This window comes from Nicotiana tomentosiformis, chromosome 8 (assembly GCF_000390325.3).
Source record: "Nicotiana tomentosiformis chromosome 8, ASM39032v3, whole genome shotgun sequence".
NCBI classification, from domain to species: Eukaryota; Viridiplantae; Streptophyta; class Magnoliopsida; order Solanales; family Solanaceae; genus Nicotiana; species Nicotiana tomentosiformis.
Genome location: NC_090819.1, coordinates 96,081,722 through 96,095,222, shown reverse-complemented (window position 1 = coordinate 96,095,222; position 13,501 = coordinate 96,081,722). Strand labels below are relative to the sequence as shown.

Sequence of the window (13,501 nt, the reverse complement as noted above, 5' to 3'; positions counted from 1 at the left end):
TTCGGGTTCGAGTCTGGCACGAAAAGTGGACGTACAACACTTCCTAGTAAGAAGTTCTCTATTCTTAGAACTCGAACCTAGAACTTGTAATTAATGGTAAAGAAATTTCAACTACTCACACTTTTAGTGGTAGAATAAGTCATAACATAAGTAGTATTTTACTCAATTTTGACCCGACCCAACCCGATCGTATTTGAGAACCCAAGTAATTTAAAAATTTTAACGAACAACTTTTACATTCCTTTGGTGCTCATGCTATTGCTTTACGTGTCCTAAGAAATACCCCGAACAATGAACAATATACTATTCTTTTATCAACTTATATGTGCTCTTTGTATTACGTTGTTTTCTTCTTTTTAGTTTTTATTGCATACAGCATAAATATATAACTATAACAGAAGTTCAAGTCCTAGTAATTTGCTAAGCGTAAGGTTTAGGGTTGAGATTTCTCCACCCTCATATATGAGCGATAACTGTCTATGCTAGGACAAGTAGTAACTGCAACGGAGGAGAGAAAATCCTTTCCTTAGATACGTCAACGTAAGATAGTTGAGAATTACAGCACTACTACTTCGTGCATCCTAGAGGTACAAAATTAGATTTTGAATTATCACTCTGATTTTCGTTTTTCCTTTCTTCGTAATTGGTCATCTCAACGCCAAAAAAAAATGTTAAATTTTTAACCGAAACCATTGGTCAAACTACTCATAAAAAAGCACCATCTAAACTTAAGATGCCTAACTAAGGATATTTCTCTCACATAGTCCAAAATACTTCGATGCAGAAATGGTGTTTCCAGAACACTTCAAACTACATGCCCAAGAATTCTCATTAGTCATATCAACTGCATCAACCCAGATTGAATATATCTTCGCTCTGTTGGTTACTCAACTCCAAGTCCCAAAACTAGTATACTCCTGTCTGCAATCTCGCCATACAAAGGGGAACTGATTTCTCTAGTAAGTCACCTGCGATTAAGGTAACTTTAACTGATGTCAGTATGTTAGGTGCAGTTTTAACCATATGAGAAAATAGGCTCATGCAACCATTTTCAGGTCCAGGTGAGGTGGTGGTTTTGATGAGGTCAATTTCCTCAACTGTATGGTGCATGGAATTCAGAGAAAAACTAAACAGTAATTCTAATGATCACATAAAACATTATTCAGGAATGCAATAGATGCATTAAGAAACCAGAGCAAGTCTAGTAACTTTCTTCTCCCACCCTTCCACATGTTACATCTAATAAAAACAGCAATGTCTACAATTAACCAATCCACCTTGGTTTGCACAAATTAAATCTTTTCTATTCTGGAAGTTCCACTGGTGAGGGCAGTAGAGGGGACGTTGATTATAGATAATGCAAAGTGACAACGAAGATAATCATGAAACTGATCGTGATATGCAGATCTATTACATACATTTTACATTCTAGAACAAGCTAAAATAACTTAGTAAAATATAAATTCCATCATCTAGTTAGCTGTTAAATTTCAGGCTTCACCTTCACATCTCCATTTGGTAACAGACTTTGAGCTTGAGCCAACCGTTTTGCTTCCTGCTCATACAAAAATAACATAAACTAATTGCTATGATAACCAGAAACTAGCAATAACATAGGCAAAAGTTTCAAGAGCAGCTCTATGGTCGAAGCATATCAAATAATCAAAAATTGAACAAGACAAAGCCGTCTTTCACAAAATACTTCTCAGTGATGCATCAGAGATTATATCATGAAATCTTATAAGACGAATTATTTTGATAAGCAGTGAATGTTCCATGAATTAATACTGCAATGCCGTCAAGCTGCACAAAAAGCTGTAAACTGAAATTCCAGCACTGATTTTGCGCAACTATAATTTCCAGAGCATAAATTCCTAATATTCCTCACTTAGGAACTTTGATCTAAGCATAAAATCTAACATTTATATAAAACCAGTTAATCGTTCCACAGGAAAGGAGGGTAACATACTAAGAACCACCACCACAACCTACTTTTGCAAACTTAAAAGGTAAAACAAATAAATATATCCGCAATCTAATTAAGCTTTTAGATGAAGCGGTCACACAATTTAACATGGTATTTATGCAGACAACCTAGGGTCAAGTCACATTACTACCGGAAAGAACTTAGGTGTGCTTGGCACCCTAGAATTAAAAAAAAAAAAAGAAAAAACAAAGAGAACCCTGCATGGAGGTGTGTTGCAAAAATGCATACTCTATCTAACAGCTAAAACTTTTAGATGAGAGTGTGACCAAATAACACTTTTTTAACTATCAAAAATAACAGCCTAGTTTCAGGCATTTTTCTTATTCTACATCAGAGGACCCATCAGAAAGATAATTGACATTCTTTTTTTTCCAGTACACTGTAAGGTAAAATCATCCTTAGATGGAGTCTCAAACATTCCCAAATAATCCTAAACGAGATCAGGTCTTCATTAACCCAGTCAATGAGAGGACTTTACATTTCTAGAAAAAGGTCATTTGAACTTCTTGAGCAAACAAAGTCTTTTTTGCTTCCATAAATTTTGTATTATTATGCATCTTCTTGATGCCAGCAATGAAATCTATTATTACTTCATCAATAAAAAAAGGTCATAGACATCTCCTAAATCAAGTAATTTGTGCTGAATCTATAAGATGGTCACCAAAGGAGCATAAACCTTTCAGCTATTCATAGATATACACTCGCTATATTAATTTGAAATGCAGTGTTGAACAAGCAAATGAAACTTACGGCTGCAGAAGCTGCACGAATTTCCCTATAAGCTTCCACTTCCTCAGGGAAAGCCTGTTCAAGCTCCTCCAGGAGATGCCCTCGCAAACCCTGTGACAAAAGAGAGAAGAAGTTATACATTCGAGGCTTTTCAAAATTGGACGAAAAACTCTAGTAAAACAAAGGAAATAGCCCTAGAATGAAAACCACAGTTGAAGGGATCAAACAATGGAAGCAGTGCAAAGAAGTTAAGAGTAGTAGACTAGTAGTTGCTGTCATATAATTAGCAGGAAGGTCAAGGTTAGCATTAGGAAGAGATTTTCACGAAGAGAAATATTATCATGAGCAGATAAAACAGTAAATAAGATAAATATAAATTTTCCTTAAGCAAGGGAAGAGAGGGTTTGGAGTGGGAGGTAGAGAGAAGTAGCATATCAAAAGTTATCCTCAAGTCTACGCTCTCAAGGATGAACGCCGAAGACAAAATGATAAAACCTAATGAGTGATTTCAACCTTTTTCCCTATTAAACCTGCACAGTAAAAGTTCCCGGTGCATATCAGAAGGTTCTTATAGGAATATCTTCTAACAGGCACCATCCATGCAGCACTATAGCGGAATGAAGTAAATTTTTCCAGTAGTAATATCATTTTAAATTGGATTGATTATTCTCCTCGCTTCATTAATTGTAGAAGTCTTTAGCTGTTGCAGGACTAGCTCTTTCCATTCGAGCAGTTACACCAACAACAATACGAAGTAAGCCTCAACCATAAACTAGCTGCACACGGCTATAAGAATCCCCACTATCCAAAAATTTTCCAATTAAACTCATTCCATCATTCAATAAATCTATTTAGTGAGCTTTAGATTAGCTCTAAGAGCTTCAGATTCTTTCCAACCCTAAACCATTCAAGCAGTTAATTTTTTTAATCAAGAAAATACAAAAATAACTTCAAACAGTTATTTAATTAACAAATATTTTAAATCTGAGCTTTAGATTTGGTCTAAGAGCAATAAGGAGATGCGCAAAAACTAGAACAGCACTCAAACGTATCTTTTTCCATAAAACAGATCCAGAAAGCAAGGAGTGAAAACTCGATGTTTTTTTTTATATGGGCACCATCGTCCATAAGAGTTAAGACCGTCTAGAATATAGCTACGCTAAGACAAATATATTATATCATGTTTCTCCATTGCACATGTTAGTGAAAATGACTCAAAAAGAAGGGGCATTTCATAGGTCCTTAGCATTTGAACTAGAAGTAATATAAGTTTCCACGACCATTTAGGTGAGAAGTTTCACACTTTTTGGTAAAGGCCTCTCCTTCCTTTAATTCTTCTTAAACTTTTACCTTTTCATTTCTATATAATATTTTTCTTGTTTATTTAACATACTTTTCTTTATGACTACTTTTTATCTCCAAATGACATACAACTGATCTTACTCTCTATCACCGGTCATTTTCTCCCTCAGGATCCTTAGGTAGCTCAGTGTTTAAAAAAGCGCTCGCTTCAGCGCTTTAAGCGAGAAGCGAGGCGAAGCGTGAAAGGCAGCGCTTCAGCTTGCTGAAGCGACTCAGGTCAGTAAAAGCGACCGCTTCTCTGTAAAAAGCGAGAAGCGGGGAAAGCGAAGCGAAGAGAAGAAGCGTCCGCTTCTCTGTATTAAAATACCCAACCCTATTTTATTAAAAACAAGTTTTTTGGATTAAACACTGATCTTCAACAACAGCGACTAGTATTCTTCAACTTCCAACAGCAGCGACTTCTTCTTTATCATCTACTTCTGATTTCTGAAAGAATCTCAAATCATCAACTAGGGTTGTTCTTTTTCTAGAATTTTACTGCCCAATTTTTCCAGAATTTTACTGCCCAATTTTTCCAGTTATTATCAGAGAATTCCTATGGTTTTTTATATCCTTTATAATTTATTCTTAGTTCTTATTGCCTTTCTTATGTGTTATGTAGTTGTTCTTTTAATGGCGCCAAAAGAAGATAGGAAAGATCCGGCTTGGGCTTACTCTGAAAGAGTTTGCGAGACCAACAAGATGGCAATTAGATGTCTTTTTTGTGACAAGATTTCAAATGGAGGAATCTATCGTCAAAAAGCGCATCTAATCGGCGGTGATCCAAATGTCGCATCTAGTCCTAAAGTTCCGTCGCATGTGAAGGAAGATTTGAAAGCATTCCTTCATAAAAAGAGAGAGTTAAAGACTCAACTGATTCATGAACAAGAACTGTATAATCTTGATGACGATGATGAAACAGAAGAAGGTGACGATGCTTCGTCGCTTCCACCAAAATCACAAAAGCGGGGAAGGATGCAACCAATGTCTTCTAGTTGTGGATCTACTGGCAAGACCAAAGGTCCTATGGATTGTTACTTCTCGCAAAAATCTGGAGATAAGGAAGGAAAAGGTGGTAATCCTCAAATTGATGCCAAAACGATTTTGAGGGATCGTGCAATTACAATGTTTGCGCGGTGGATGTATGATGCAGGTCTTCCTTTTAATTGTGTTAATTATACTGACACTTTTTCTACTTTTATTGAGGCCATAGGCCAATATGGTCCAGGAATGAAGCCTCCAACATATCATGAAGTTAGAGGGCCATATCTAAAAAAAGAGGTGGCAGAGGTGAACAAAATCGTGGAGGAGCACAAAGTAGAATGGAACAAGTTTGGTTGCTCCATTATGATGGATAAGTGGACGGCGAGAAATGGAAAAATGATCATCAATATCTTGGTGAATTCTCCTAAGGGAAGCCTGTTTCTTGAGTCCGTTGATGCAAGTGACTCTTCGACTGATTCAACCAAAATGTACTCTTTGTTCAAGAGTACAATAGACTCTATTGGAGCAGAAAATGTTGTTCAAGTTGTCACGGACAACGCCAGTGAAAATGTTAAAGCTGGCGATTTGATATCTGCTGGATACCCGCATATTTATTGGACTCCGTGTGCAGCACATTCCATTAATTTGATCTTTGGTGACATTTTCAAGGAAAGACCCTTTAGTTCAATCTTTAATCAGGCAATTAGAGTGTATTCCTATATTGTTCAAAGGCCTTTGTTATTGAATATGATGAAGAGATTCACTAAACAAAGAAGCTTGGTGAAACCCGCAAAGACAAGATTTGCTACTGCTTTCTTGACTTTGCATAGGATGTATGAGCAAAAAAGCAATTTGAAAAAGTTGTTTATTTCAGATGAGTACACTAACAGTGCCTATGGAAGGGAAGCTCGAGGGAGAGAATCTGCAGATATTATACTTTCTCCTTCATTCTGGAACAATGTGGTTCATGCATTGAAGATTGGTGGTCCTTTAGTTAAAGTGCTTCGTTTGGTGGATGGGGAGCAAAGGCCACCAATGGGCTACCTGTACGAAGCAATGGATAGGGCAAAAGAGGCTATTCAAGTCTCGTTTAGTGATCAAAGAAAATACAAAAGAGTCTTTGAGATCATAGATAAAAGGTGGAATAGTAAGCTTCATAGCCCTTTGCATGCAGCTGGACTTGTTTTGAACCCGGAACTATTTTATGACAATGAAGAAAGGATTCTAGGAGATGAACCTTTGTGGAATGGATACTATGAATGTATTGAGAAGTTGATACCTGAAAAATCCGTGCAAGATAAAATAACAGAGCAATTTAGTATTTATAGGAATGCTGAGCAACTTTTTGGAAAAAACATGGCGATTAGACAAAGAAAGACGAAGTCACCAGGTGAGCGAGTGCTTATATGTTGTTTTATAGTTAATAAGTTATTTCTTTATCCATATTATGTTTTGAAAATTTGTTCTACTTCTACAGTTGAATGGTGGAAGCAATATGACCATTCCACTCCGGATTTACAAAAGTTTTCCATCAAGGTTCTAAGTCTAACATGTAGCTCATCCGGGTGTGAAAGGAATTGGAGCGTGTTTGAACATGTAAGAACTAAGAAGAAAGATTTAGTATATTGAGATAATTAAATTATATCTCAATTGTCCTAAACTTACTAATTACTTATTATTTGCAGATTCATACCAAAAAAAGGAACAAACTAACCTTGAAGCGTCTCAATGATCTAGTATTCATTAAGTACAATAGAACATTGAGGCGTCGTTACAACGCTCGCAATGTAATAGATCCAATTAGTTTGGACAGCATCGATGATGCTAATGAATGGCTAACTGGAGTCCCGGAAGATCATGCAGATGAAGAAGTATTTGAGGAAACTTCTGATTTCACTTGGGGTGATGTTGCGGAGGCGCGTGGAATTGGGGAGAGGATTTATGGTTTGAGAGGGAGTACCTCAACTTCAAGTTCACAGAGGAAGGGAAAAGAGGCAGCTACTTTGTCCCTAGTTGATGAAGAAGAAGAAGTTGAAGAAGATGACGAGCAATACAATAATGATAGTGGAATACAAGAATTTGACAATCTTGTAGAAGAATAGGATGCTCATTTTGTGCTTTAATTGATGCTACTATTTAGTTTTAATATTGAAGTATTGAACATTTGCTTACAATTACATGTGTTGTCTATGCAATTTTTTTTTTTTTTTTTAAATTTCGCTTCACTTCAAAAAAGCGAGCGCTTCGCTTCTCGCTTCTCGCTTTAAGCGAAATGGGGTTTGTCGCTTTTTCTCGCTTCACGCTCTTCACAATACTGAGGTAGCTAAAACAAGCACAAAACACAATAAATTGTCCAAAATAAGGTTCAGGTCAAATTGACGCAGTGAAATACAAATCCAAATTTCTAAGACTTCCAGGAACCCATTAAGCCAAATGTACACTCTAAACAGTATTAAAGGCATTGAAGTGAAAAACAACCTTGAATGCATCTGTTTTCCCCTTAGTGACTTGGTTCTTGGCAATGCAACTATTCAACACATCCCTCGTAAATTCATCTGGATTCTTCCCATCATCAATCAAGCTATAACAGAAATTACCACGTATGAATACCAAAAATAAAAACATAATAAGAAAAATAAGTTTAGGATAAACAAGTATATTACTTCAGAACTTCCATAGGCACTTGAATATTGCATTTTTCTCCCAATTTCGCCATATTATCCAGCTCCAGCACAAGATTGTTCCTAAAAATTAAAAAAAAAAAAATTAAAGCAATAAAAAAAGGCACAAGAATTACGATTATCGAAAGTACAAAGCTAAAAAAGAATTATACGTACAGACGTTGAAGAAGGGGAAGTTGAGAGGAAACATTGTAAGAAGAGACGGTGAGATAAAGCTGGTGGAGAATTCCTAGGGTTTTGTCGATCGAATTTATGACTTGATTGAGATTTTGTTTTGACTCCTCGGCCGGTGAACCGGCGGTGGAAGCAGCGGCGGCCGTCGAATCGGCCGGTGATGCGTCGTTGGACTTAGGGTTTATTATTCCGTTGCCGCCGACAGAGTTATTCTGCGATGAGTCCATGTGCTTATGTTTGGATTTGCAAATCCGATCAGCGGATAGACGCAAAGAGAACTGCGAATTGGAGAATAGATAGATTTGCTTTGCTAGTCACTTATTGCGATGTGTTAGATATAGGTTTGGTCGGTTAATTAAGACATATATGCGTCCTATAAGCAAGATTGATTAAATAATTTATCTATATCTATATTTATATTATTATAAAAATAAAAACTCTAAAACTAAAAAATTAAATTACAAAAATATCCCTCTTAATATATTAATTGTCCTACCTAAGAAATTAAATAAAAAAAGGCGTCGGATAGCAAATAGTCACAACCATTCATATTTTTCATACGATGATACTCTATCATTCCACTTCACGAGGCAAGCCAAGATTTTCTGGACTGAAGTACATATTGTTTGAAGTTAAGTGTTTAAATTCTTTTTCACCACTCAAAGACCTTTCTTTTATTCTCTTGTAAAACTTCCACGTCCAATAAATCTCAATTACTTTCTCTTTTTCATCATAATTAAATACGTTATTTCATAACAAAGAAAAAAGTATGCTCTTGGGTTTTTCAGTGTTATTTCGCTAGCCTATACATCATTCTATGAGAAGATTTCAGGTTGATTGGTTTGCTGCTTTGATATATTATTTAGTAGATTGGAACCCTATAATTTAAAGTTAAATTACCTAAATATCTTTCTTATTTAATAAAATAAAATACCATTGTTAATAACATAAATGGTTATTTTGATTATTTGGTAAGGGATACAATATTTCATTCAAATTAAAAGTTACATGAGCCATTTGGATTACTTGGCAAAGGATGCGTACATAAGCCACCAATGGTCACGTGGATGATCATCTCACTCCATATAGATTATCTTTAACCAGATAAATTCAAACCATTTCAAGCAACCATAAGAAACAAAATCAACAACACCCACAAAGGAAACATGAATTCCTTCGATGAGGCAAAATGCACCAAAGGAGACTCTCTGGTAATTTTTTAGACTTCATTGATTAATACTTCATCAAATGTATTTTACTCCTATTTACTCAATAATTTCTTTAAAATACGCATGTATATTCTTTTAATATTCTTGACATTTAATTGAAAGTTAAGGCTTCTCCATTTTATATGTTACTCTATTAATACGGACATACTTAACGTTTACTTATGAACCAAAGGTAGTTGTAATTAGTTAACTTATTTGTTAATTTTATCATAATCATTAATTAATATAATATTTAATTATAAAATTCGGGTGTGATCATATAACCTTATTGGTGCTAGGAGAAGAAGATGGTGAAATGCTACAAAAATTGATTAATGAAGCACCTGTTGTAGCACTATATTTTGTTACGGGTACAATATACCAAAGGTAGTGTATCAAAAAAATTATATTTATAGTAAATTCTTTATCTTTTAGATTATACTTAATCTTTTTCTTTTTATATTTTAGAAAGAAATTTCGTGATACTCCACTATAGTTGTTAATAGTATACTCATAAATGTAACGTTTCAAAAAGCTATATCTCTTCAAAAATGATAATTATATGACTTGATTTTTTAATTTACGAAATTATTACTAAAATTTATTATTTATTATGTAATATTTAATTGAAATACATGCATAATATGTATAAAAGAACAAAATTAAAAAATAACTGTAATACATATATTGTTAAAAGAGGCCATAGACGTGAAGATTGGGGATATCATAATTCATTTGACCATATAGAGGTACATTCTTCCAATCACTTTAAAAAATGAATAATTAACCTAAATAGTCGCACATCCAACTGCTTAAACTAAAAATAGCCGATGAATATATAAATATATATAATTCATATATAAAAATTATATAATTATGTATAATAAGTGTATAGTTTATCTATATCGACTAGAAAAAAATTAACAGCAAAAATTCGCATGTTATTTGTGTAATGATCCCTTAAAAAATTATACGCTTTTTAGAGTGTATTCAATCTAATCATTTATAGAGAGAGAGAGATTTAATGCAAATATAAAAAAACTAATGATGACCCAAGCATTTTTTCTAGCAAGAAAGTAAATTTTGTAAATGATATTGCTGTACATCATTGTTCAAGCATTGAAAATCTTGATTACAGCCAAAGGAAAGCACTTATACTTTTCAAATCTTTTCCTACATTTTTCTATATCACTAAATAAGTCAATAGTTTATGTATGTTTGTTGATACCCTCTAAAATTTTAGGTATTTGAGGATAAAGAATGTAGAATTTCCTTTGTCCCAATTTATGTGATACTCTTTTATTTTTAGTAAGTTTCAAGATGAATGTCACGTTTCCTTATCTAGAAATAATTTATCTTTAAAATTTATGCTTTCAATTATTTAAAGCCATACAAATATTTATAATTTATTTTAGACCACAAATTTCAAAAGTTTTTCTTTCTTTCGTAAACTCAGTGTCAAGTCAAACATCACTACATAAATTAGAGCAGGGGGAGTAATATTATACTCTTTGAAGTTATACGATATTTGTTTAGTTGCGATATTAAAACGTATACAATCAATCTTTCAAAATGTTACATTACCTTTCCATTTAATATTTAATTTACAAAACATATCAAGTCATAATATTTTCCTTATCTTGTAGTGATCCTTTTAAAATAACCTACTAACTTTTTTAGTACAAAAAGAAGAATTCTAATTATATCGCAAATTGGTGTTGAGTAAGAATAAAAAAATTCACATTGCTTATAAAAGTTGAAACACAAAATCTAGAGATCAAGTTACAAGACATTTAACTGAAGAGAAGACACATGAAGTTGAAAAGGTTGGTGCAATCGAAATTGAAGATGAAGATATAAACACTAAGATAACAATCGAACACCAAAAATTTTGAAGAAGACAATGGTGATATCCAATATAATTATTATTAGGAACGATAGAAAAGAAAATACAACTAGAGTATCATATATAATGAAGTATACACTTTATTACATGATTATCACAAAATATTCAAAATGAGTAAAAAAAATCACATGCATTTAATTAAAATTTAATTGTTCATCTTTGTAGATTTAGACGATATTCAATCATTTTAACTTCGACAAATAAGTGACGATACACATTGATTATTTACACAAACTTATATTTTATTCTTTCATGTATAATTTTTTCCTCAATTGTTTTTAAAATTTTATTGATATTAATTTATAAAATCATGTATATATGACTCGGTATACACGTGCAACGCACGTGCCAAGAAACTAGTAAATATAAAAACATAAGTAAACTTATTTTCAAATTTAAGTTATATACACCTTTTACTGTAAAGTATTTTTTATATTTTTTATATTAGCAGATCATTCAAATAATGATATTAAATAAATTACGCGCTACCTATAATAGGTCAAGATAATTTGATAATGTAAAAATTATATTACACTACTTGTGTATATAACTTAAATTTCATTTTAAAATCAAATTTGAATGTGACTAAGTTCTATAATTATATGCATAAACTAAAAATTAGAGCCTACTATTTATTTAATATAAAACAAAAAATTATTTAAGCCCACCGAAAGTGTACATTTTTGGCTATTGCGATCATTTGGTGACCATGGAAATAGTGTTGTAATTTTTATGTGACAAAATAAAGTTTTATGACTTTATTATAAAATATATATATAAATATGTAACGAACTGTGAAATTTGACCCCTAACACTTTTCCCTGGAAGACTTCAATCTAGATATTAAAGACCCCTGGTTGCCGAATTCCACCAACTCTTTTCCCTGAAAGACTTCAATACGCGGAAATAATGCTAGAAGTTGATTCTAGTTGCCATTCTTTTCCTAAATCTGTTGTCTTTGAAATTATCAGTGATGGTGAAGACAAAACTGAAATACCTCATTAGAAAGTGTATTATAAAATTGTATACGAGTAAAACCGAGCCCACTGAATAGCTCGATTTCCCGGTGAGTCAAATGGAGCAGGAACGTAATCGTAATGAATCGGAGTCAGAGCGAGGAGCCCCTCGTATCGGGGCTCGAACAAAACACCTACCCTCGGGGGTATCAAGACCACGTCTTCCAGGTTCGGTTCGAGGATCAAGACTCCGGAAAGCATTACCAAACAGATGCACACGACTAACAAAGGGCAGTAATGTCTGTGCCCAACCGGATATCGCGGCGTGAATCTCGCCCCGTATCGGCAGAAAATCAGTGATTAGCGAAACAGAAGATTTTTACCTTTCATAGAATTGTACTTAGCGTAAAACTCCCCTACTATATAAAGAGGAAGCTTATTATTCATGAGGGATATTGTAACACGCATATCAAGGCAATTTGTTACAATTCTCTTTGTTGTTCAAAGTTCTTACTTTTGTTCTTAAGTTCTTCATAAGTACAAGCTTGGAATCGATGGCAGGTTCTTCGTCGAGCCATCAATCGAGCCCGGAATCACCCTTATCATTGGTTTGGTCATTTATTACGTCTTTCATTTGCTTAATCTAACGTCACTAATCACTCGTATTGAATTAATCCACATATCCTTAAAACCACATATAAATTCAATTGTTATCAGTTTTTTAGGGTAAACAGTTTGGCGCCGACCGTGGGGCTAGGGATAATAGTGGTAATTTGGTACAAATTTTCATAACGCACTCTATTTTACACTTGTTCTTTGAAATTTTAATTTCAGGTCAAATAAAAAATATCGAACTCTCAATTTGCTCATTTGAATGTTGATGTTGATTCTAGCCACCATGGCGAGAACAATAATGTAGTGCCCAGCAACGAGGTGCCTCCTGTTGACCCCAGCGGAGTTCCAGTTGTGGACCCGATCGATGCTAACTCACATGCGACTATCGACGCAAACTTGCCTACCGACCCCGAAAACAGAATTCGTGGAGGAGCCCAATCGATAGCCCAGGTTACACATGACGGCGAAGGTAATGGGATCAATTTGCGGGTGATCTTCAAAATGTTATAGGCTCAACATGCAACGATAGCCCAGTTGTAAAACCAAAGTCGCGCCCCCAGCAGAGTTGAGCCCGAACCATCCCGGAAACACACCCGCAGAAACGAACCAGCCACGAAAAGGTCGGGTGAAGTTGAACCCGGGACCAACCCCGAGATAATAAAGATGCTTGAGGAACTGACAAAGCGGGTGGAATCAGGAGAAAAGAAAATCGAAGACAACGACAAAAAATTGGAGACCTATAACTCTAGGGTTGATCAAATCCCAGAGCGCCCCCGATATTGAAGGCCTGGATTCCAAGATATTTGTCCAAAAATATTTCCTTCCAAGCGCAGCTCCGAAACCCCAAAGAAGATTTCGTATGCCCGAAATTCCAAAGTATAACGGGACCACAGATCCAAATGAACACGTGACCTCCTACA

The 13,501-nt window shown here is 34.5% G+C and overlaps 1 protein-coding gene and 1 long non-coding RNA gene across 4 annotated transcripts; one reads left to right on the top strand and one right to left on the bottom strand.

Annotated features, from left to right (window-relative positions):
* Nucleotides 1-506: 506 nt before the first annotated feature.
* On the bottom strand, nucleotides 507-8,260 carry LOC104102580 (mediator of RNA polymerase II transcription subunit 10b-like). 3 transcript variants are annotated; one of them, XM_009610325.4, is made up of 6 exons: nucleotides 7,879-8,260; nucleotides 7,705-7,785; nucleotides 7,520-7,622; nucleotides 2,738-2,827; nucleotides 1,502-1,555; nucleotides 507-983 (listed from the first exon to the last, which is right to left on the bottom strand). In XM_009610325.4, the coding sequence occupies exons 1-6, from the start codon at nucleotides 8,121-8,123 to the stop codon at nucleotides 975-977; spliced, it is 582 nt and encodes a 193-aa protein (XP_009608620.1). In that variant the 5' UTR covers nucleotides 8,124-8,260; the 3' UTR covers nucleotides 507-974. The 3 variants fall into 3 exon arrangements, with proteins under 3 accessions (XP_009608620.1, XP_009608619.1, XP_009608618.1); XM_009610324.4 differs by having other exon boundaries at nucleotides 507-968; XM_009610323.4 differs by lacking the exon at nucleotides 507-983 and having other exon boundaries at nucleotides 1,201-1,555; nucleotides 7,879-8,259.
* Nucleotides 6,534-7,032, top strand: LOC138896908 (uncharacterized). Its single transcript, XR_011410471.1, has 2 exons — nucleotides 6,534-6,637; nucleotides 6,727-7,032. It is a non-coding gene; the product is annotated as an uncharacterized lncRNA (long non-coding RNA).
* Nucleotides 8,261-13,501: the final 5,241 nt, after the last annotated feature.